Genomic DNA, 26,406 nt, shown 5'->3' with positions numbered 1-26,406 from the left:
TACAATACACACATAAATAACACTATACTATACAATACACACATAAATAACACTATACTATACAATACACACATAAATAACACTATACTATACAATACACACATAAATAACACTATACTATACAATACACACATAAATAACACTATACTATACAATACACATAAACAACACTATACTATACAATACACATAAATAACACTATACTATACAATACACACATAAATAACACTATACTATACAATACACACATAAATAACACTATACTATACAATACACACATAAATAACACTATACTATACAATACACATAAATAACACTATACTATACAATACACACATAAATAACACTATACTATACAATACACACAAATAACACTATACTATACAATACACACATAAATAACATACTATACAATACACACATCAATAACACTATACTATACACACATAAATAACACTATACTATACAATACACACATAAATAACACTATACTATACAATACACACATAAATAACACTATACTATACAATACAGATATAAATAACACTATACTATACAATACACACATAAATAACACTATACTATACAATACACACATAAATAACACTATACTATACAATACACAATATAGTGTAATATTATACTTTAGTACACTATACAGCAGCAGTAGTGTGTAATATATACAGATGATGTGATGACTGACAGTCCTGATAATGCAGCACTTATAGATATGAAGCAGTGAGTATAATGAGTGTTAAGTGTGAGGTGTTAATCAGGGTGATTGTCTGGGGTAAGTAACTGTTCCTGTATCAGACAAGCTAAAGTCAGCAGCATGTAGTGATGAAAGAGCTGGTCAGATGGATTCTTGGGTGGTAGCTGTGATATCAGGTCGGTCAAACTGCTGAGAGAATGTGGTGTTTGTCTGCCATCTCCTCGTCTATGACCTCTACAGTCTTCATGAGAGAGTGCAAAAACTCAGCACTGTGACTGAAGTCCAGTTGTACAATATATATATATATATTTATTTATTTATGAACATTAAAATCTTTCTGAAAGGTTTGGCATCTTCAGTATCTTCTGCTATCAGTTTGTGCCACAGCTCTGTTACTTTTTGTTTTTTGTTGTTTACTATTATGGGTTCTGAACATGTCATTTAATTATTTTTTAAAAGAAGAAAATAGAACAAATCTATGAGACATCATGCAAAGAATCAGCTTAACTTTCTGATTGTAAAAGTGTATTCAGTTCATTTAATCAGTGTAAATGCTACACACTACATAGGGAACTGGCTGTGTTCGTCTTTATGTTCTACACTGATGAAGTGATGGAGTTCTTTGTGTCCTATAACATAGGTGTGTGTGTATGTGTGTGTATGTGTAGCTCTGCTGGAGGAGTTGGTGAACTCCGGCCGTGTCCGTGGCTCGATAGTTGGAGGTCGTCAGGACAAAGCTGTGTTTGTTCCTGATGTTTACTGCAGAGCTCAGAATGCTTGGATCGAGTCGTTCCTGACACACAACTCTTACCTTGGTAACACAAAGGGTTTGGATTTACAAATGAAAGTATATAAAGTGATATTTTAGGGTCTGTTGTTTGGGACTGTGTATTATTCTGATGTCAGTCCTGTTGTGCTTTTTTAGAGTTTGAGTCTCTGTCTCGGTTGGGGATTCCTGATCCATTGAACTACGTTAAGAAGCGTTTTAAGGACAGGAAGTTGCTGTTCCTGCAGTCAGTGTGTGTGGATGCAGCCATATTGGATCAGCTGGAGGCCTCAGTAGAGGAAGCAGTCAGCTCTGAAACATGGATTGACTTGCAGGTACAAAAAATTCACATTATAAGAATAACCCTAATGTGGGGATGAAATGTTACAGTACAGTGAGTTAAAATCATTAATTAGTTATAGAACTAGGGCTGCACGATTTAGGGAAAATGTCATATTGCAATTATTGAGGTCAATATTGCGATTGTGATATAATAAACAAATGGTATCATGAGTTAACTTGCTTGGTTCTCAAGGACAATGCACACACAGATTAGTGATAATTTGTGTTTCTAAACACAAACTACAACAACAAACATGCAAAAGGTTTTCAAATTATAACACATTAATAACACAAAAAATAACACCTTAATGCTGATTAATGAAAAGCCTAAGATCAAAACTGTAGGTGTACAGTATATATATATATATATATATATATATATAATGTGTGTGTGTGTGTGTACTGTATATATAAAGAAAATGACCAACTTTAATACAAGTTATACATGTTATTACACACACCATTATTGATATTTGGAGCATTATTACATGTAATTATTAAACTTGATTACTTACATATACATTAGCTTTTAAGCCTAATTATTAATGTTGATTATGATGTGATTGTGACAGTGGAAGAGGTTGTTGGGGTAAAGAGTTTTTTCTGTCACCACTTTTGAATAAGAAACAATATCAAGGCTATAAAACTTATAAAACAATATAGGATTAAAGAATAATATATTGCATGTTCCCTCAAATCTCCTCCCCAACCCCCCAGATGCTGCTGCCAAGTTGCCTCTCATCAGATGATTCGGCGACGTTGATCAATCATGTGATCCACTCAGTGCACGTTCAGTCCAGTGTTCGGGTTCTTGGCACTGCTGTAATCAGTGAGAGGTTCATTAGCAGCTGCCTGGTGCTTTTTAATGACATCATGCAGCAGAAAGCACAGGCAGTAAGAACACCCTCTGTACATATATATATTTATTTATTAGCAGATCTCTGTTGGAGGAATAATGAACTGTGTGTGCGTGTGTGTGCAGGAAGTAAAGAGTGATCCTGTACTGTTATTAACAGAGGATGATGTTAAGCTGGGTCCAGTGGTAGCTGACAGCTCAAGCACTAAACGAGACAAACGAGAGGAACGCAGGAAGAAAGCATCAGGTGGAAAAGAAATCCTGGGGCTTTAGTGCTACATGCTAATCATCTGTCATTTGTTTTATCAGTAATGCTACATGCTAATCATTGTATTATATTGTTTAAACTTCAGGCAGGGTCTCACAAAAATCTGACTCAACTCTGTGTGTGTGTGTGTGTGTGTGTGTGTGTGTGTGTGTGTGTGTGTGTGCACGTGTGCATACATAGAGGGCAGTGGCAGTGTGAGGGCAGGTGCAGGAGGAAACGCCAGAGAAATCAGAACTAGAAAAACCAAGAAGAAGAACAGGAGAGAAGAAGAGAGCGATGATGAGAATGCTACTACTCAGAGTACATTCATACATACATACATACTCCATCGTGTATACTGCACTCCTGCTGTTTGTGTGTTTTATAACTGTGTGTGTGTGTGTGTGTGTTTGTGTAGGTAAGCCTGCAGAGCCAATGTTCCTGTCAGTGCAGGAAATCATGGAGGTGTTGGAGAAGCGAGTGTGTGACTGTCCTGAGGAAACGCTGGAGCTCATTGCACATGAGCTTGTCAGGTACCTTTATTAAAGCTTCTAAGGAGCCTGTATTTAAGGATATTGACCAGGACACTTTAATGTCCTGTTTGACAGGCAGCAGCTGTATGTATGAGTCCCTTGGTGTGGGTGGGGGTGTGGTGTGGGGGGTTTACAGGTACACAGCAGTGTATTTCATCCCGATACAGCATTACTGGGTGTATTTGGATGTCTAAACCATTGTTTATTCACTGAACACAAGACAATAAATCTCTTGAATATGTGCCAGATAGATAACATGTCACTAGGAGATCAGAAGGTCCAAAGGCTTCTCCTGCCTTCTTACTATGTGAGTCTGCTGTTCCTTTAGAAGCAGATTTGCAGCCAATAATTCCTCATTGTTCACTGCTTCCTTTCAAAAGCATCTTTCTGCATAAAAACTCCTTCAGGGTTTCCCTTCACTTCCCCCTGCACTGAACCCTAACCCACCGTGGCAGTGATCACGCTTCTTAACTTAGGGTTAGAAGCTCCAAGCTTTCATGTGTGAATAAATATACAAGTGTATCTGCAGACTGTCGTGTTTTTCAAGCCAGTCTTTAACAGCGTGTAAATGGGAATGAAATCTTGTTACAAACTTTCTGATGGCACTCGTTAGTTTGTTTTGTTCCTGTTGTGACACACATGCTGTACTACAGCCATCACTGGAGTAATTACCGAGTGCGTATGTGTGTGTCTTTAGGCCATTATCACGGGCATACAAGGAAGTGGTGCACTCAGTTTTCCTGTCCTCCACTTCTGCCTCCCCCTCTGCTGCGAAACGCAGACACACGGCCAAGGAGCTGCAGGAGGAGATTAACACTTTGTACGCTAATGTCCGGGCACTAGAGCGGGGAACCAAACACTTCTCAGGTATAAATTAGATATATATGCGCGCGCACACACACACACACACACACACCCTCAGTAACAATGTACATTTTGTGTGTGTGTGTGTGTGTGTGTGTAGATGATGTTCAACTCCACATGGTGAAACACATCCTGAAATCAGTGTGTTCAGATCTAACCAATGTGATGATCAACTTCTTGTCAGATGATCAAAAGACCATCATGGACAATCTGAACCACATCACTGCGGAGGTCAGCAGTGACATGTTTATGGTTGCAGGGTGAATAAGTGTAAGGTTGGAATTTAAGACATGGAGCTGTGAGAAGATTATTGTTAGGGGGAACATTATTGTGATTGTCTGTCAAACTCTGTCTGTTAGCTGTCTGTCTGTGGAATGTGTAAGTTTGAGAGGGACGAAAGGTTTCATTATAGATTATAGTGGCCAAAGTACCTAAAATATATTTCCACATATCATTTAAAACTCACATTTCACATGTTTTTATTACTACATGACCTTTATGTACTGCTGTAACCTCCCTCTGTATTTCACCCATCTCTAGATGAGGATGAAGATTTTGGCAAAGCTCCCTGATGAGATTAAAACTCCTCTGATGAAAGTGAACAGCAGCCTGTATGGGAAAGTGAGTGTATTGTGTCAGACCTGCCTTAGGCAAAGCATTCACCTTTTGTTGTGTTGTAACACTCATTTGTCTTCATGAGGCAGTCTGTGACTACGTCTGTATTTCAGAGTATTGAGGAATTCCTCTGTAATGTGGAAGCTGCAGCAGAGCAGTGTGGCATCATGCTGAAGAAAGGAGACAAGAAAAAAGAGAAGTAAACACACAGTACTACACTATACTTACACTCAACACATGCACAATACAACAATATTACACTGTCAACTCTCGTGTGTCATTGTTCTAAATCAACTGTGTGTGTGTGTGTGTGTGTGTTTTACAGACAGGTTCTCTCCATACACAGACAAACCCTAATGGAGCAGTTGCAGGTGGCAGTAGATGAGGCACTTGTTCTGCACCTGACTGTTTTACTTTTATTTCAGCAACATACACACTGCATGCTGCTTGCTCCCGGACGATGTGTGTCAAACATCATACACACACTGCAGAGTAAACTCACACAGGTACGTGTGCACACTGTCATACTGACTAATCTGATGTTTGTGACTGTATAGTGTACACACTGTGTGTGTCTGTGTGTGTTGTTAGGATCAGTATGACCTGTTGATTCTATATCATACTCTGGTGGTGAAGCAGTTGGTTGGGAGAAAAGCTGAGCAGATGGAAAGCGAAAGTGAAGGATCAGCTGAGAAATTAGAAGAGCTAAAGAATCTCACTAATGACATTAAAGAGCTCGTCTTCTCACCCAAAAAACCTTCATCTCTGAAAAATGAACCGAAAGAAGAGCTGGAGCCAGTTGGTGGACAAGTGTGAAAGAGGGAGGTGGAGATGTGGGATGAACAGGAGGGCATGGGCGGAGGACAAGGACAAGGACAACACAACAAGATTTTTCAGATTGTAATGAAACAGAAGTGTAGAATAGATGCTTCGTGTGATCATGTGTGTATTTATCACCTATCATTGTTCTAAACTAATTGTGTTATTGTCGGAGCCTAAAGATTAAACACAAACACGTATATTTGTGTTATGTTGTTATTCATTAGAACTTACTCAAAATCATCTGACCATTGAAAAAGCCCATGAGCTATTTATTTAACTGTGCTTTGTAAATTTCACTCCTTTCATACCTGAAAATTCCATCCGTCTCTTTTTTCTGTCTTTAGGATGTCCCCAGGTCTGTGTGTGTTTTTAGTGTCCCCAAGTATTCTTTGATGTCCTTATGGTGTTCCCATGATTAGGGTTAGGTTTTGTGAATGGACAATAACTCCATCACAATTGAAATATAATCACCTTTATTTTCTATAGTGCCTTTAAAAGTACATATCAAAGCGCTTTACAAAAGCAAAATTAAAGCAACAAAAATAGACTATAAAATAAGCATTATGTAAAATTACAATTAGTCAAATTAAAAGCCAAGTTGGTAATGACTTCCACAGTCTTGGAGCTAGTGAAGAGAAAGTCCTCTCTCCCATCGATTTTAAACCAGTTAAAGGAACAGTTAAAAGACCAGTTTCAGAAGAACGAAGGTCGTGAGATGGAATTTAAGGAATTAAAAGATCAGCCAAATATTGAGGAGCTAACCCATTAGGGGTGGAGTCAGAGCCGGATTAAATAAATGGACTACACTAGGCAGGCTGCATTTTTTTGGGCCCCCCTACATCGGTTATTTATGAATTGAAATCTGAAACTTACCAAAGTTACTAATAAAAGTTAATTCAGATTTTACATAGCCCAGTCTTTAGTTACAAATTGGTTATGTTGTATATTAAACAGTCTATCAGACTATTTTTTGATATTCATTATTTATACGTCATTACACGGCTCTATTAAATGCTATTAAATTATCCTCATCCATTGGGAGTGTCATTGTTAAGGCAGTAGTACCAGTAAATAACCAATAGGTGTCAGTAAACTATGTAAACAGAGCAAATAAGTTTATTTGCTCTGTTTACATTTAATCAACACATTTAATTAAGATTTTCTGCAAAATGCAATAGCGTACAACATTTATAAATGTTTATAAACTGTCTAACAATAAATATAAGGATGGAGGATTCAAACTATGGAAAACTAAAAGGTATTCAGACTATTAAAGACTTGTATATGGATGGAATACTTCTTACATTTCAAGAATTATGTGATAAACACCAGATTCCCTCAAAACATTTTTTATTTGGAAATAAAATAAAATAAAAATAACTAAAATACTAAAGAAACCATTTAGCATGCATGCTCCACTCAGGCATAATCTTCAGCCTTCCAGCATCACAGGCCTCCATCACAGCAGAAACACGTCTTGACGGCATCATCACAATCTTGTGGCGAAATAATAAAATGTATACATAAGACAGCTGTTTGAGATTTGAATATACTTGGTTTGGTTCTCATATTGAATTTCATTATAGTAGAAAGTACAGCCCTATATTATACATTTAATTTATATGCATCTTACATTTGATTTTAATATTCACTTTACTTATTCAGATTTATATGTTTAAATGGAAAACTTACATTTACAGATGCTTTCTCTTGAGTTTTGATGAGGTGAAGTCCTCGATGATGTCTTCAAAATCCAGGGCAGTTGTGAATCCATTTTCAATTGCCAACAGGGCAAAGGCATTCAGTTTTTTTTCTGTTACTGTTGCTCTCCGGTATGTTTTTACTCGTTTCAACAAAGAAAATGATCTTTCTCCTGAACAGTTTGCAATCTGCATTCGACACTATAGACCACAACATTCTTATAGATCGCTTACAATATTACACAGGTATTCATGGTCAGGCTTTAAGCTGGTTTAGATCCTACCTGTCTGATCGACACCATTTTGTAGAATTAAATGGTGAATCCTCCAGTTTACTACCAGTTAATTATGGGGTCCCTCAAGGATCAGTTCTAGGACCTCTGCTTTTCTCTATATACATGCTTCTATTAGGGAATATTATTAGAAGACATGGGATTAGTTTCCATTGTTATGCTGATGACACACAGTTATATATCTCATCAAAACCAGATGAAATAGCCACAGTGTCCAAATTAACTCAGTGTCTTAGAGAGATAAGAGACTGGATGAGCTGCAACTTTCTATTGTTAAACTCCGATAAGACAGAAATACTACTCATAGGTCCAAAAACCAGTGCACATAAACTCTCACAACTTAACTCCCATTTAGAGGGATGTACTGTTACTAGTAGCTCGACAGTGAAAGACCTGGTGTTTATTAGACAGTAACTTGTCTTTAAACTCATATCACCATATTACAAACACAGCCTTCTTCACCTTAGAAATATCACCAAGCTGAGAAACATCCTGTCTGTATCTGATGCTGAGAAGCTAGTTGATGCCTTCATGACCTCTAGACTGGACTATTGTAATGCATTACTAGGTGGTTGTCCTGCATCTTTAATAAATAGCTTACAGTTAGTCCAAAATGCAGCTGCCAGAGTTCTCACTAGGACAAGAAAGTATGACCTTTAACCCCAATGTTATCATCTCTACACTGGCTACCTGTTAAGTTTAGAATTGACTACAAACTGCTGCTACTTACGTACAAGGCTCTTAATGGTTTAGCTCCCATGTATCTAACTAGTCTTCTAACACGTTACAATCCTTCACGCTCTCTGAGATCACAAAACTCAGGACTTCTGCTAGTTCCCACAATATCTAAGTCTACTAAAGGTGGTAGAGCGTTTTCTTATTTAGCTCCCAAACTTTGGAATAGTCTTCCTGATAGTGTTCGGGGCTCAAAACTCATCTCTTTAGTCAGGCGTACACATAATACATCCCATAATATCATGCACTAGTACATAAGACCTGCACATTTTTATGAACAGCAGATATGTTAATCCCTTTCCACTGCTTCTCTCTTTGTACCCATCCCGAGGCATCCAGACACTGTACCAGCTCCCAACGTCCTCTGTGGGACGAAGCCTTTGGACGTCCACTGAGCCTAAGAATGACTCTAAGAATCCTGAGACATCTCCAGTTAGACTCTGTGACACTAAGGAGATCTGAAGTCCATGAACCTTACACCAATACAACATTTAACTGACTGTATATTACAATCACACCCCCAGTGTCACCCATATGAGGATGGGTTCCCCCTTGAGTCCGGTTCCTCTCAAGGTTTCTTCCTTTACCAATTTAAGGGAGTTTTTCCTTGCCACTGCTGCCTGAGTCACCTCAGACTTGCTCATAGGGGAATAAATACATACACATTGTGAACTATATACAACTAATAATAATCTAGAATTTTTATTCTGTTAATTCTTATTTCATTTATTATTCGTTATTTCCTTTATCATTAATTATGTTTACCTTCTGTTCTATGTTTATGTTCTGTAAAGCTGCTTTGTGACAATGTCTATTGTAAAAAGCGCTATACAAATAAACTTGAATTGAATTGAATTGAACTGAATATCAGATACATGCGAAGGCAAATGTCCACATTAGGGAAAGCATCCCTCAAGCCTAGCTCTAGGAACTTCTTGTACATGGACATGACTGATTCTTCATCTTTTACCATTGAGATGAACTGGCAAAACTCTGCTGTAAAGTCCTCCTCAAGATCATTGGGGTATATTTTCTTCAGCTTCTCTGTGGCTGCACGGATTTGTTCAATGTTCATTGATTTCGTTTTAGTAAGGAAACCAAATTTCTCCTCCACGTTTTTGTATGCCTCTTTGCGTTGTTTCAATTCTTGTGACAAGCAGTCACAGATGACATAATGTGCGTCAATCAAGAATGCTTCACGGCCTGAGCGCTGCACCTCTGGACCTGCAGACTCACCAAACATAACTTTCTTCACTCGTCTTATCAAAGCAAGCTGATCAACATGTGTGACATCAGGTGTTGAGTCCACAATGATGGAGAAATACTTGCCATCTTTAACTTCTTTTACAATGGCACGCAGAACTTTCTCAGCCATCAGCTGAATAAACTCATCACAAACTGTAGAGGACAGGTAACTGGTATGTCCCCTGTCCTTGTTTCCATATCTGGCTAGATGCTCTGACAGAAGTGGATCAAAGCGACTAATTAACTCCAAGCAGCCCAAAAAGTTCCCATTGTGGGGTGATCCTACTAACTCATCGTCCCCACGGAAGGGCAGTCCTCGTGAAGAAAGAAACTGAATAGTTGCCACTATACGTTTCAAAATGTTGAGCCAGTATGCTCTCTCAGACTCCTGTTGCTGTACTATGTTTGAATCTATGCGTGCATTTTTATTTCCAAGTGATGATAGACTCGGCACAGCAGTACGATGATCCATACTATTCTCATGTTCATGCAAGCGATTAGCACAGTTTTTCCAGTCACAAATTGATTGTCTCTTATACTGAACAACTTGCAGCAGTAACAGAATACAGTGCCAGTAGATGCCGAGTACACTAACCATTTTCTTGACAGGGTTTCTCCATTTAGCTTTTTTCGAAAGAAATGTTCCTTGGTTAAGCTTCGGTTAATGTCTCCATATTTCCTCTGTAATGCAGAGAAATCTCCAATATTTTGACAGGGATGGTTTAGTGCAAAATACTCACGCATCCTGTCATCAATTTAGTCCCACCTTGCAAGATCAGATGGGTAGCTTGTTAATACCCTTTCTGGGTCTATAGGCTGCTGCAAAATGATATTGGGCTCACTTCTGGCTGGCTGCTGTTCTTCCATCAGTTTGTCGTTCCGTGACGGCGCTGATGTTGACGGCACGGGCGCCACAGTGTCTTCTGCCGCATCTTCCACCGCGTCTTCCGCCGCATTTCCCGCCGCATCTTCCACAGCGTCTTCCGCTGCATTTCCCACCGCATCTTCCACAGCGTCTTCCGCCGCATTTCCCGCCGCATCTTCCGCCGCATTTCCCACCGCATCTTCCACCGCGTCCTCCGCCACATTTCCTGCCGCATCTTCCACCACGTTCACAGCTGTCAGACGGCTGCCCGACAGAAACATTTGCAAAGCCCCCCGCTGTCTCTTCTTTTCTTCTTCTTCATTTTTTTTCTTTTTACGTTTTGCCACACCCGAAAGCATCTTCAAAGTCAGCCTATACTACTCAAAACACACCTGCCTGCTATATTTGTTGTCCCGCTCTGACGTCTGACCGCCACTGACGTCTCCTCGGACTTAACTGGCTGGCGCCTCTATATAAATACAGTCTATGGTTTAAATAAACATTGTCACTATTTTTATTTAATTAATAAATAATGAAATAAATTGTAGATAGGACATTTGTACATTTTATTTTATTTTTATTATAATATATATATATATATATATATATATATATATATATATATATATATATATATATATATATATATATTTGTCCCTCTGTCTGGGCCCCATCCCGCCAATCGGGCCATAGGCACGTGCCTAGTTTGCCTTTGCGTTAATCCGGCTCTGGGTGGAGCCGAACCCGAATACGGTATTTGGAAAGGCACAAATAGCGTGTTTTTTACGAATACTTATTTCGAACAAATACTTCAAAAAATATTTGTATTCAGGAACAAGAAAAACTTTATATCAAAAAGCTGTGTTTTCTCATGAGACCGCAGTGCAGCCCCATGAGTGAGTGAGTGAGTGAGTGAGTGAGTGAGGTTCAGGAGTCGGGGGGTGGGGGGTAAAAGGGTTGACTGACACAGGCTGCTCACACAGCAACAGAGATGTCTCGGCTGAGCGAAAAAACACTTTACTGCATCACTATTTGTGTTGAATAGATTTTTGTACCTTAACTGGGTTAGGGTTAGGGTTAGGGTTGCTAAACTTCTGTGTGGAAGCATTTATCTTCTTTCAAGTGAAATATGGTTAAGTTAGCATTAACATAAAACATTTAAAAAAAAAAAAAAAAGAATTAAAAACATAAAACATAACAAAAAACAATATTGCATATCCATAATTATAATGAATATAATTAAAGAATACTTACACTATAACCTAAATCAGAAGTGTAACGCAAAAAAACTGGATTTTTATGCCTATTTTGAATTTTACTCGAATACAAATAGTTTTACCACCTCAACAAATACAGATTCAGATACAAATACCGGCTGCTTTGCACACCCCTATAACCCCTGTAAGGCTTGTAGGGGAGCATCAGAATCTTAAAATCAACCCTAAACCTAATGGGGAGCCAGTGCAAGGATTCCAGAACAGGAGTAATGTGATGTTTTAACTTTGTACTAGTAAGTATTCTCACTGCCGAATTTTGCACTACCTGTAATTTGTGTAAGGGAGCTTTAGACCCCCAGCCAACACAGCATTGCAGTAATCAGTACGGGAACACACAAAAGAGTTGATCGGTCTCTCAGCAACAGAAAATGACAGCATTGGACGCAATCTGGCAATATTTCTGATATGGATGAAAGCAGTTTTAACCGTATTTTGGATTTGTGGCTCAAACGTTAAATTGGCATCAAAAAATTACCCCTAGATTCCTCAATTTTTTTTGAAACTCCACATTTGAACCATCAAGAGTTAGCTTGACTGACCCGGCTTTGCGTAGTCTCAGTCTTTTCACTGTTAAATTCTGCCATCCATTCTTTCATCTTAGAAATACATTCAGAAAGAAAATCAACAGGCACATTTTTCATTACGTTTAAAATGAGTATAGATCTGAGTATCATCTGTGTAAAAATGAAATTTTAAACCAAGTGATCTCAAAAGCTGGCCAAGAGGGAAAACATAAATATTAAAAAGCAGAGGGCCCAAGATTGATCCCTGAGGCACCCCAGATTGAACAACGTTAACCTCAGATCTAAATCCACCCATGGCAACAAACTGCTTCCGATCATTGAAGTAGGACTTAAACCAATTTATCAGAGAGACCAAAACCATTTCAAGACGAGTAATTAAAACTGAATGGTCAACAGTGTCAAATGTGGCACTGAGATCAAGAAGGATCAGAACTGAAAGACTGCCTGAATTTGAGGCAGTTAACAAGTCATGGGTAACCCTGACCAGGGCAGTTTCTGTACTATGGAATTTACAAAAGCCCGATTGCAAAGGCTCAAAGAGATTGTTCTCAGTTAAATGAGAGATTAACTGAGTAGCAACAACTCGCTCCAAAGGTTTAGCAAGAAAGGAGAGATTAGATATGGGACGGAAATTAGCAAGGTTCTTATAGTCTATATTTGTCTTTTTAGGTACCGGGGTGATCGCAGCTGTTTTAAAAGCTGTTGGGACAACCCCAGTACACAGAGAGTCATTTATAATGCTCAGAACAATGAGACCCAGAGAAGTAAAACATGACTGAAACAAATCAGTGGGTATGGGATCTAGTAAAGAAGTGACTGTTTAGTTCAGGGGAGTCAAACTCAAATCCACAGTGGGCCAAAATATAAAACTGAGATAAAGTCACGGGCCAAACTCAATATTTACTGAAAAATTAACTGCAACTGATCAGTAATGTTCAACCTTTTTCATATGGAAACAAACTTTAGTTTTGCTTAAATACAGGATTTGGAACAACCAGAGCTTGATATTACAAACACATAAGAAATTAAATTTGAAATAAAATACACATAAGGCCATCGTTTGCAGTAACAGTAAAAAAAAAAAAAAAAAAAAAAAAAAAAGGTCGGTAGGTAGGTCTATATATTTTTTTTTAAGTTTCAATGTAAAAAAAAAAAAAGTACAATTTTGGTGATGGTGATTACGTAGGTATGACTTTAAACAAGTTAGCATATGGTGTCCATCATTTCATGATCATAGTCTGCCAGGAAACTTTTTTTCATCTTCTCCGCCTTCTGGAGCTTCTGCTTTATGTCCAGGTCCTTATACTTCTCATAATGTTTCGTTTCATAGTGTCTTCTTATGTTATATTCTTTCCTTACAGACACGTTAGCACACAAGACAAACTGGTTGTTAACGACTGTCAACAGAGAATGAGGGGCGCTTGCTGTTCGTGACTACAGTTTGCGTCAATACAGTGGCAAGGCATTCTGGGATTTGTAGTATTAGCGGAGCATGCGGCTAGCCAGCTGTAATGCACATTTGATATGATCTTGCGGGCCAAACATAATTACACCGCAGGCCAAATTTTGCCCACGGGCCAGAGTTTGACACCTCTGGTCTAGTTGGTCTATACAGTAATCAAATATTTAAAAAAAATATTTTCACTCCATTTCATACGTTATTATCCACATTATCATGAAAATTAATTCCAACAGTGTTATTTGTGCTGATTGTTTTAGGCTATATACATCTAGTAAAGTCCAAACGTAATTCAAAATGTATTTAAAAACAAAATAATGCTCAGCGCTGCATTACAGTCACATTGTCCACAACGGGAGCGCAGGAGGAGATGGCGTGACTACATGTGATACAGAATAGCATGAAATACCCTTTTATTAGAGAACTACAGAACACAGTGTACAAACTAAATATTTTCCTTAATGTACATCATAAAATGTCAAAGTCTGCAAATACAGTCATGAAGCCTAATCGCTCCTCATCATTGGTCCTAACTATTAAGGTGTACATTACAAAACCGTCATGAAGAAGCATGTGTTCACTATAACATTTTTGTCTTAAATTTTCGCCCACAAATTAATTCTGTGATTTTGTCAAGGTGTTAACGATCAGTCTAATTGCTAGAAACATATAAATCCTCCGGTGACCAGGGTATGTAATGCTTCATGATGGCACTGCTGGCACTGTTGGAGGATTACGCCAATGGCAGAATAAGGAGAGAACAAGTTTTCTGGGACCATGATGATGACTGGCTAATATGCCGATTTAGATTCCCTAGAGCTGTGCTCTTAGATATATACACTTATACACACCGGAACCATGCCATCCCAGTCCAAATACAAGTCCTCACCACTCTGGGGTTCTTGGCAACCAGCTGTTTCAAGCGGGAATTGGCAGACAGGTAAATTATTTATATAAAAAAAAAAAACTACAAGTAATCCTCAACTTTGTGTCTAAAACCTTTTCATATATGAAATAATTCTATTGGAATCTATCATCTCACCCTGTAGGTCTGGTATATCACAGCCGTCCCTGAGTGCCATAATATCTGTAGTTTTGAATGGTATACTTAATATGGGTAGTCGGTACATCAGGTTCCCCTACACTGTGTGAGATACATCAGGTTCCCCTACACTGTGTGAGATACATCAGGTTCCCCTACACTGTGTGAGATACATCAGGTTCCCCTACACTGTGTGAGATACATCAGGTTCTCCTACACTGTGTGAGATACATCAGGTTCCCCTATACTGTGTGAGATACATCAGGTTCCCCTATACTGTGTGAGATACATCAGGTTCCCCTACACTGTGTGAGATACATCAGGTTCCCCTACACTGTGTGAGGTACATCAGGTTCCCCCACACTGTGTGAGATACATCAGGTTCCCCCACACTGTGTGAGATACATCAGGTTCCCCTACACTGTGTGAGATACATCAGGTTCCCCTACACTGTGTGAGAACAGGCCGAAATTACAATGCAATTTGCAGCAATGTCTGGTTTCCCAAATGTAATCGGCACAATTGACTGCGCTCATGTTGCTATAAGGGCACCATCTGAAAATGAATTTGCTTATGTTAACAGAAAGCATGTGCATTCTATTAATGTGTAAATCATATGTGACTCCAACATGAACCTCACAAACATTGTGGCACGCTGCCCTGGTTCAACACATGATCCCTTTATCTTGACACATAACAGTGTAGGGAACAGACTAAATGCAGGCGCAGTATGTGATGGCTGGCTTCTTGGTGAGTTTAACAGTATTAAAAAGTAGAAACTGTTACAATTTTGTTTTTAATATAATTATAACTTGCAGGCAATGGTGTAGTCTACGTGATACGCAGGTATACGCTGTATACCCACTAGGAAAGGTCAAGGATTTCCGTATACCCACTTAAAAAGCATGAGGATACATAACAATATCGTTTTGTGACAGAACTTTCATTCATAAATTCACCCCACACTGTGTTGCGAACACAGACTGTGGTTGCGATTGCGAATCTCTAATGTTTTTGGACCATTGGGGCTTCTGTGGCCTGTGACCTGATCTGACGTCACCTACCGAGGAGGAAAATCAGTTGCTTGGTGGTGTTTTTTGGCGAAAATGTGAAATTAACTAACTAATGTAAAAGATCTGAAACGAAAGCAGACCCAAACTACACTCTGAGTGTTTTTGGAAGCCTGCACCTAAAGCTACAGCATTTGCAAAGAATGATTTCCAGACTCTGGACACAAACTGCGGACCTCGGTCAGACACGATGTCTTCGGGCAGGCCGAAATACCGGAATACGTGCTGGAACAACAGCTCTGCACTCTCCATGGCTGTGGGCAAACTCTTAGGAGTTATAAGTCTTATCATCTTTGAGAAACGTTCGACTACCACGAAAATGCAGGTGTTACCTTGTGAAGTGGGGAGGTCCGTAGCAAAGTCCACTCCTAGGTGTGACCAGGGACGATGAGAAATGGGTAATGGGTGGAGTTTTCCACAGGGAAGATGACATGGGGTCTTTGCCATAGCACAATCCTGACACCCCCTCACGAACCTTCGGATGTCCTGAGGCATGCTGGGCCACCAGAAGCGAGGTGTCAGCAGCGAGAGGGTTTGCTGTATGCCGGGATGACCAGTGCCTAGGCAGTTATGTGCTTTTGTGATTAATGGCATACGCTGGGGCAAAGGTACATACCTGCGGCCGTCTGGGCAGCCCGGTTGTACAGGTGATGTGTTCTGGATCGTGTCTCCCTCACTCCACTCGATGGGACAGACGAAGGCTTTGGTTGGCAGGATGGTTTCAGGGGGCATGTGGTCATTCTCGGGAGAAAACATCCTTGACAAAGCATCAGCTTGGCAATTCTTGTGTCCTGGATGATAAGCAATCACAAAATCGAAGCGGGTAAAGAAAAGGGCCCACCTGGCTTGTCTGGCGTTCATCTGTTTAGCTTCCCGGAGATACTGGAGGTTCTTATGGTCCATCAGTACCGTGAAGGGATGTCGGGAACCTTCAAGCCAGTGTCTCCATTCCTCCAAAGCTAACTTGATGGCCAGGAGTTTTCGGTCACCGATGTCGTAATTCTTTTCTGCTGGGTTGAACTTGTATGAAAAAAGGTGCATGGATGACGAGTTGGGGGTGTCCCCTTTTGCTGTGACAGAACTGCTCCCACTCCAGTCGACGACACATCCACCTCCACCAGGAACGGTCTCTCTGGGTCTGGATGGGTGAGAACTGGTGCTGCGCAGAAAGCTTGTTTTAAAGTATTAACCTCTTACGGGCCCTGTGCCGTACACGGCACGGAAGTAGAAGTGACCACTAGGGGATGACCCAGAAACAAGCTTCAATTCAACTTTAAAGCATCAAATCCTCCAAAAACACGAAAAAACCTATTTACCTAGTAAAGTTTATACTCTCAATAATTTTTTAAGCTCACACACAAAGCACAATATGATTCACAGCCTTCATACAATTAGAAAAAAATTTCGGACAAAACTGACCTAGGTGGCGCTAGACCGGTTTTTCCCTTACCTTTAGACGCATCTCTTTCTTCACTGGGGTAATATATTCCAACACAAATAATCCACAAAAATCCACACAGGTCCAAGGAATTGAAATCTGTAAGCCTTTTAATCCAAAACGCTCTGTTCGCAAATATTCCGTTAGTGTTCTGAAAACTGGAAACAGAAGTGCGCCATCATCTCGTTTTGCCACTCTAACTCCTAATTGGGATATTCAAAAATTCAAAGCCTACGTCATATTTATAGCCCAGGTCCTAACGAATCAAATAAGCCCTCATTTGAGCCAATCGGTGCTTGTATGGCAGAGATAGACGGCTGGGAAGCCAATGGTGGCATGACCTAATTTTTTGGGAACCCGCCTTTGACTGACAATTACTCCTTCCAATAGCAATGAAATGGGCCGGGACCTATACAGCCGTTTAGCCAATAAGCAGACGATTCCAACGGTATGCGACATGCTTTACATTCTTTGCCTGTGTCTGCGTGAACTGGATGCGCAGAAGAATTCTTGCATAATCCCTGACCTTTTGTCCCTCTCACAGCTCAGGGTGTCAATTTACAGGCCTGTTTTCACACCAGAGTGATAGAGAGAGAGTGTAGGCTTATTTATGGCTTGTCAGACTGAGCCTGCAGCCTTTTAATTCAAAGTTATATAGTAAACAAGTACACAAAAACGCTGCACCAGACGACTATGGCCGTAGAAAAATATTCATATAAAATCCATTTTTGGGTCTTTTGACTTGAAATTTTTTTGGTGAAAGCCAAGACATGTGGCTATATAAGTTGTTGGTTTGTCCCTAACATGTTCCAGAGGTCTAGAATCAATCTGAAACTAGTTTCTGAAACTAGAGAATCTCTTCTTTCAAATGAGACCAGGCTCACCCCTGTGTGTCAAAGTATGTGGGAGCTGTACCACTTTTTGTTGGACAATGGATATAGGCGGAGGTCCGTAAGAGGTTAAATGCTTTGTCCATTTCTGATGTCCATTGGAGTAATTTTGGCTTACCCCTCAGTGCCGACATAAGGGGAGCTACGATGCTGCTGAAATTTTGTATGAAACTACGGTAGAAGTTGGCGAACACCAAGAATTTCTGAAGATCCTTGATTGTTGATGGGACCGGCCAGTTCTTAATGCCACTCACCTTCCCCTTGTTCATGCTGACACCCTTCGCTGAGACCTGATACCCTAGGAATTGGATGATAGATTGATGGGACTCATATTTCTCTGCTTTTAGGAACAGGGAATGTAGTCGTAGCCACTTCAAAACCTCCTTCACATGTAGGCGATGCCCGGCAGGGTTTCTGGAAAAAATAAGGATATCATCAATGTAGATCATTACGTACCGATTCAGCAGGTCTCGGAAGATGGTGTGTATAAAGTCCTGGAAAACGGATGGAGCGTTAACTAGGCCATACGGCATGACCAAATATTCCCAGTGGCCTGTAGGAGTCACAAAGGCGGTCTTCCACTCGTCTCCCTTCCGGATACGAATGAGATTATAGGCACTGCGAAGGTTGAGTTTGGTAAAGATCTTGGCACCTCGGAGCTGTTCGAGAGCTGCTGGAACGAGGGGGAGTGGATAGCGGAATTTCCTGGTAATTTTGTTTAATCCTCTATAATCGATACAGGGACGTAATCCACCATCCTTTTTTGCGACGAAGAAGAAGGGTGATGCAGCAGGGGAAGTTGATGGTCTTATGTACCCTTGAGCCAGCGCCTCTCTGATGTACTCGTTCATGGCTTCTTGCTCGGGGATTGTCAAGGAATAAATTTTCCCTTTTGGCACTGGTTTACCCGGAATGAGGTCAATGGCACAGTCCCAAGGCCGGTGAGGAGGTAATTTCGATGCTCTCTTGGGACAAAAGACATCTTTGAAGGCGGTATATTCTGGTGGGATAGAGACAGATACGTTATTCTAAGGGCTTTCAATAGAGATGCTGCATACCTTCAGCGGTTGCAGAGGAGGACAAGGTTTAGGGATTCGTTGAAAGCACCGAGGAAAACAATGCTCACTCCAATGCCTCACTTCACCAGTGTCCTAGGAGAGTTTCGGATGATGCTGCATCAGCCAGGGTCTTCCCAGGATCACCTCGGCCGTTGAGTTCTCCAGGACCAGAAGCTTGATCTTTTCGTGATGGAGGCACCCCACGGTCAGCATGATTTCGCCTGTGCAGTGGTGGACGGAGGACCGATTGAGTGGTTTGCCAGTCACAGAGAGGATGTTGAGTCTCTGGGGTATCCGTTCCCTCGGAATGTTGAGTCGGATGCAGAGCTGGGCGGAAATGAAGTTCCCGGCTGACCCTGAATCGAGCAAGACAGACACTGTAATGGACAGGTGGGGACGAGATAACTGAACTTTTGTGGAAAGTGGAGTGTTAATGTGGAGTTCAGGTTGAACCGTACTCACCAAGGCTCTCGGAGGACGAACGGGACAGTCGCTAATGGAATGCCCTTGCCTGCACAGTACAAACAGAGACCCTGGGTCGGCCGTCGATGACGTTCTGTTAGCGAGATCCTGGTGGAATTGATCTGCATGGGTTTGGGCCCGTGCGGAGGCTGTTCAGGCAGGTGAAGTTGGGGAAGCACTTTTGAGGTGCATGACAACATACGACTTTCAGTCTGAATGGCACGTTGGATGAAATTCTCCAACCCCATTGTGTCATCGAAAGCTGATAACTGGAGGCGAAGTTCTGGTTTTAAGCCATTCCGGTAATTCCGCTAGCTGCCGCTAGCATGTGGAACTGCAGAGAGTAGTCGGCTGCCGAAGATCTTCCCTGTTTGATATGATAGAGTTTATCACACATGGTTATATCGCCAGCAGGAATGCCAAATACCTCTTGGAAGTAAGCGGTGAACTCTTTGATGGAATACAAGAAAGACCCGTCCTGGTGCCAGATGGACTCGGCCCACCGGAGTGCTTTTCCTGTGAGGGTGATCTTACTGCGAGAAAACGAGATGGTTGCATTTCAAAAATCAATGAACATTGGAGGAGACATCCCTTACATTCTTCCGCGACACCTGAGTAGGGCGCGGGGTTGGCCATGGGAACCTTGACAACAGTAGCACTGTTCGTCACCGGGTTCTGGGAGTGCGGCGCATGTCCCGGGGTTTGTAACAACTCCTGCCTCAACATGTCAACCAGTCCTTGGTAGGGGTCCGAGTTCTGGGTAGACATAATTTTTATGGTCCGGTCTTCTGTCACAAACATAAGACGACAGAAGCGGAGATTCATCTAAGTAAAAGTTTATTGAACTTGGGTAGTGAAAATAAGGTGAATGATGGAGAGATAGCGCAGGCGACATTCCCACACACACCCAGGATCACTGGATACAACACCACACGGCTAAACTTCTCAGAGGGCGAAGCATTTGGATGACTACTGCGTAGAGAGAGAGAGAGATAAAGAGTCGGGTTAGTAGACACAGCATGCGAAAGCAGCTAGCGTGTACGAGACCGGACAAGGTGTGTGTGTGTGTGTGTGTGTGTGAGAGAGTCTTTTATAAGTGGCGGCAATGATGGGTGCCAGGTGACGGTGATTAGTACTCAGGTGATGTGGATCTGGGGATGAGACCAGTGTCTCATCCCCTTTTTACTCAAAAGCCCAGTGGGGACTTATATAATAACAAAGTTCTGACAGAGCGATAGCAGTGCAATAACATACGCCAGCCAGTGCCTTTTTCTTGGCTCCCTGCATGGCCACGCAGCCTAAACCCTGTGATAGGTGGGTCATTGTATACTTCCAAAAACTTAACCCTAACCCCATCCCTAACACCAGCCCTAACCCTAAACCCAACCCTAATCCTAACCCCAGCACTAATACTATACCAACACTAATCCTATCCCCAACCCTTACCCTAAACCATCCCTTATCCTAACCCCAACCCATTCCCTATCCTAAACCCATCCCTTATCCTAACTCCCAACCCTAATCCTAACCCCAGTGTTGGGAAAAATCTTGAGAATCTTGAAATGTGATAATATAGAAAATATAATATAATATAATATAAACTAATAGTACAATTGATGTCATTAGACATATGGGGGTAGGCCAGATGTTGTAATAGTATAGAGCTATATGATAATAATATAGTATACTATATAATAATATATTCTTGGGACAAGTGTTAACAGAAAAAGGTAGTTTATTGGGTTTAGTGAAAGCATAAACTTAGTAGGCGCAGCAAGGCCTAGGCCTAGGAGAAGGAGGAGTGTAGTCTGGAGATCCAGGTTTGGACGACTCAGAGGGAGAGGATGCTGGAGGAGAGGCAGGTGATCCCAGCTCAGTGCGGCAAGGTTCAGCATGAGGGCAGCCATCTGTCTGAGTCCTCTGGTTGAAAGTTCATGGGTGATATGAGATAGCTGAAAACGACGGTATCCTGCCAGTAGTTCACCTGACACAGGCCTCATGTAAGGAGTAGTGCGAGAGTCATGGTTATCATATATATATATATATATATATATATATATATATATATATATATATATATACACACACTAGGGATGAGCGAGTACAGCATTATCTGTATCTGTATACCATATGAATTATCTGTATCCGTATCTGTACTTGGAGTGGGTGTGACCTAACCCGGAAGTAGGTGGGGATTGTCTTGAAATGGGCGGGGCTTTAACCAGTATGTTATTTTAAGCATGCAATTGATATGGGTTGTTCAGAAATTGTTATATTTATTGCTGATTAGAAAAATATTTACAGGACATCATCAGGATTGAGCTTCAGATCAATGGTTTTGGTCACAAAAGCAAACAAACTATATTACAGAACAAGTTTTGCAACAATGAAAACAAAACAATGCAGAAGTGCAATTCTGAAGTAAAATGTAATGAACAACATCACTTTCAATTTTTTTATGACCAGTGTTATTTTTTAAATTTTTTTTGGTTCTTTTTTATTTTTTTATTTCCACACCAGGTGTGTGTGAGTAGCTTAATAATTAATTTGTAATATTTATAACACTAACTTACTACCTTTATGTGTTTATGAAATACAGCAAGAACGCGTCAGACACTCAGTGTCTGGTTACTGGTTAGAGACAGCTGAAGGTTTAAAAAAGAAAAAATCTCAGACAGGCAGAGACGCAATGCGAGTCGCATTCTACCAAGCAAGCACCACGTCTGAACGAACCCACGTTTACCAGCGTTTACTCTACTGGTTAGTAAGTACGTATTATTAACGTTACAACCCGAAGTAAAAAGTTGAAGAAACCCTAAACGTTAACGGCCCGCGAACCCGAGTGACTGAGGGAGAGACAGAGAGCTGTTGTGTGTGTGACTGTGAGTGAGCAGCGCGAGACACAACAATACAATACATGTGTATGTGTGTGGGGGAGGGGCGCTGTGACTAGCCTATCACAGAACGCTGACACAATCAGATACCCAATGTTGATTTTCATTCAATCCGAGCACAGATATTGACTCGTATTACTTGTATAATACTCGTACTCGGCAGAAGTGCTTTATCCGTACCGGATACTCGTTTCAGCCGAGTATCCGGCTCATGTCTAATATATACATATAGAGGCATATAATCAGTGGAAATCATTTAAAGAAAAATAAGAAAAATATAGAAAAGAAAGAGGAAAACTCACCCATTGTAGCTGTAAAGGGAGATTAGGCCACAATACGTGTCTTCTGTGTGATGAGTGGCAAGAGAGACGAACAAAAAGGACAGGAAAAAAAACGATCTCTGGAGCACATTTGTAACAACAGGTTTGACAGCGCAGCACATTTTTTAATAAGGCAGAAGTACATCTGGAAAAACAACAGAAAAAAATAAAAGGCAGGCTTGTTTTTCGGGGACATTTGGGGGGGGTCACGAGGCGATTCTGTAGAGTCAGGGACAAAGTCAGACAGGTCAGGTGGATTATGAAGTTACAGTATAGACGGCACCTAGAGGTATATATTGAGGAGATTTTCTAGGGAGGTGTTCGTTTTTTCTTTGATTACTTTCGACTTAGAAGTTTTTCCCTGAAGCGGTGGCTGATCAGCTCCAATAAAGAAGTTTTGCTCATTCTCATCCAGGTCTGGAAATTCTTCTTATTGTTTTATGTAGATGAATTATAGTATTAGTATACAGTTTAGTAGTTTAGTTTAAATTGTGATTAATTAATTGAATAATTAAAGTTAATAATATTAACGAGTACTAATTTGGCTGTTTTTCACTCTGCGATGTGTCCACTCGGAGGTCGGCTCTGAGTTTTTACACCAGCCCTAATCCTATCCCCAAACCCTTATCCTAACCACAACCCCAATCCCAACCCTAATACTAACCCCCAACCCTATTCCTGACCATAAACCCACACCCAACCCTAACCCTAGGTCATTGTACTGTATACTTCCATAAACCTAGCCCTAATCCTAACCCCAAAACCCAACCCTTATCTTAACCCTACTCTAATTCGTACCTCAAACCTAACCCTAAACCCATCTTTTACCCCCAACACTTACCCCAACCCCATTCCTAACCCCAATGCTAATCCCAACCCTTATTCTAAACCCAGCTCTAATCCCAATCATTATCCTAACATCAACCCTAACCCTAACCCCTAAACCCATCCCTAATCGTAACCATCCCTAATCGTAACCCCAAAACCCAACCCTAACCCCAACCCTAATACCTGGAGCCCCTTATGGCTCTTCAAGAGCATTGAGGTCATCAGGTCAAAATCTGCTTGTGGTCCCTAAAACCCATTTTAAAACTCAGGGGGATCTTTCTTTTCAGTCTGTGGCCCCCAGATTGTGGAATGCGTTGCCCCTGTCTCTGCGTGTGGCTGATTCTGCTGATTCCTTTAAAAAGCAACCGAAGACACTCTTATTTAGACAAGCTTTTAGCTGATTGGGCTTTTATGCTTTCATCTCTGTTGTAGTGTGTTTTTATTGTTTTATAATTGTAGTTTTATCATCTCTATAAATTTCTCTTTTACTTTGTAAGATTGTTTTATTGTTATATTTTGTAAAGCACTTTGTGATTCTATCTGTGAAAGGTGCTATATAAATAAACTTTACTTACTTACTTACCTAAACCCAACCCTAATCCTAAACCTAACATCCAACATTTATCCTACCCCCAACCCTACCCTTATCCTAAACTGAACCCATAACCGAGAAACCCATCCCTTATTCTAACCCAAACCCCTAACAATAACTCTAAAACCCAACACTTACCCCAACCCTAATCCTAACCTCAGCCCTAACCCTTATCCTAGCCCCAAAACCCAACCATAATCCTAAACCAATTGCTTATCCTAAAAGCCATCCCCTTTCCTAAACCCTAACCCCAACCCTAATCCCAACCCTGATCCCCAACCCTTATCCTAACCCAACCCCAATGATAATCCCTACCCTTACCCTAACCCTCAACCCATCCCCAACCCTAAACCTAACCATATGTCATTGTATACTTCCAAAAACCTTAACCCTACCCCTATTCTAACCCAAACCTTATCCTAACCTAACCCCAACCCCTAAACCCATCCCCAATTCTACTGCTAGATAGCACCCCTGAGCCTCCAGGAACACCAGAATCAACTCTATCTAATCTACTGCCTATTAGACGTCATTCTGAGATGGATACAGGGCCAATAAAAGTTACTGTTAATTTAGCACTTCTGAACATCCGTTCATTAAAGAACAAATCATTTTTACTTAATGATCTTATCACCACTACCAACCTGGACTTCATGTTTCTAAATGAAATCTGGTTAGATGACAGCTGCAGCGCTACAGTCCTCAATGAATCATTGCCACCCAACTTTACTTTTATAAGTGTCTGTAGAGCTGTTAGAAGAGGTGGAGGAATAGCTGCTTTATTCAAAGATGCCTTTCAATGCAAGCATGTTACTTGGTGATTACCAATCTTTTGAATATTTGTGTATTGCTCTAAAAGGTACACCACACATTCTGTTTACAATTATTTATAGGCCTCCCAAATACACCCAACTTTTCACAGAACTTTTATTAACAATCTCCTCTGAATTTGATTATTTTGTTATTGCTGGAGATTTCAACATTCATATAGACAATGCAGAAAACAATACTGCAACTGAACTGTTAAATGTTTTAAAAACTTTTGATCTGACCCAGCATGTGCAAGGTCCTACACACAATAGGGGACACACTCTTGATTTGCTCATTAGCAAGTGTCTAAACATTCCATCCACTGTTAGAAAGGATGAAGCGCTATCTGACCATTTCTGTGTTTACTTTGATTTATTGATCTGTCTATGTCAAAAAAAGGTTCATAAATGAAAACACCAGTGAGGTATTTATGAATAATCTAGCCATGGGGGTCACAGTCCAGTGACTTCTGTGCCGGTCCCAAGCCCCGATAAATAGAGAGGTTAGTTAGAGATTGAAGAGGTGATGTTGAATGTTGTTAGTGGTTATGCCCCACAGGTAGGTTGTGAGTTAGAGGAGAAAGAGAGATACTGGAGTGAATTAGATGAGGTGATGGAGAGTATTCCCACAGGTGAGAGAGTGGTGATAGGAGCGGATTTTAATGGACATGTTGGTGAGGAGAACACAGGTGATGAGGAGGTGATGGGCAAGTTTGGAGTTAAGGAAAGGAACCTTGAAGGACAGATGGTAGTGGAGTTTGCTAAGGGGATGGACATGGCTGTGGTTAACACTTATTTTCAGAAGAGGGAGGAACATAGAGTGACTTACAAGAGTGGAGGTAGGAGAACACAGGTAGATTACATCCTATGTAGAAGAGGCAATCTGAAAGAGATTAGTGACTGTAAAGTGGTAGTTGGAGAGAGTGTAGCCAGACAGCATAGGATGGTGGTGTGTAGGATGACTCTGGTGGTCTGTAAGAGGAAGAGCTCAAAGAAGAAAACCAAGTCTTGGAAGCTGAAAAAGGAGGAATGTTGTGAGGAATTTAGACAGGCTCTGGGTGGTCAGGTAGTGCTGCCAGATGACTGGGAATCTACAGAAGAAGTGATCAGGGAGACAGGGAGAAAGGTGCTGGGTGAGTCATCTGGAA

At 40.8% G+C, this 26,406-nt stretch overlaps 1 protein-coding gene across 1 annotated transcript in view; it reads left to right on the top strand.

Annotated features, from left to right (window-relative positions):
- ufl1 (UFM1-specific ligase 1) overlaps positions 1 to 5,954 on the top strand; it is a 7,968-nt gene extending 2,014 nt beyond the window's left edge. Inside the window, exons 8-19 of the mRNA XM_047801880.1 lie at positions 1,381 to 1,527; positions 1,638 to 1,813; positions 2,538 to 2,714; positions 2,803 to 2,923; positions 3,125 to 3,244; positions 3,342 to 3,456; positions 4,154 to 4,323; positions 4,421 to 4,551; positions 4,861 to 4,941; positions 5,049 to 5,134; positions 5,261 to 5,441; positions 5,527 to 5,954. Of these exons, the coding sequence (XP_047657836.1) occupies positions 1,381 to 1,527; positions 1,638 to 1,813; positions 2,538 to 2,714; positions 2,803 to 2,923; positions 3,125 to 3,244; positions 3,342 to 3,456; positions 4,154 to 4,323; positions 4,421 to 4,551; positions 4,861 to 4,941; positions 5,049 to 5,134; positions 5,261 to 5,441; positions 5,527 to 5,751 (1,730 nt within the window). The 3' untranslated portion in view covers positions 5,752 to 5,954. The remainder of the gene's footprint in view (positions 1 to 1,380; positions 1,528 to 1,637; positions 1,814 to 2,537; positions 2,715 to 2,802; positions 2,924 to 3,124; positions 3,245 to 3,341; positions 3,457 to 4,153; positions 4,324 to 4,420; positions 4,552 to 4,860; positions 4,942 to 5,048; positions 5,135 to 5,260; positions 5,442 to 5,526) is intronic.
- The last annotated feature ends 20,452 nt before the right edge of the window (positions 5,955 to 26,406 follow it).

Source organism: Tachysurus fulvidraco, chromosome 16, assembly GCF_022655615.1.
Source record: "Tachysurus fulvidraco isolate hzauxx_2018 chromosome 16, HZAU_PFXX_2.0, whole genome shotgun sequence".
Classification (NCBI taxonomy): Eukaryota; Metazoa; Chordata; class Actinopteri; order Siluriformes; family Bagridae; genus Tachysurus; species Tachysurus fulvidraco.
Note: the sequence above shows the minus strand (reverse complement) of the source record. Positions and strands in the feature narration are given on the sequence as shown.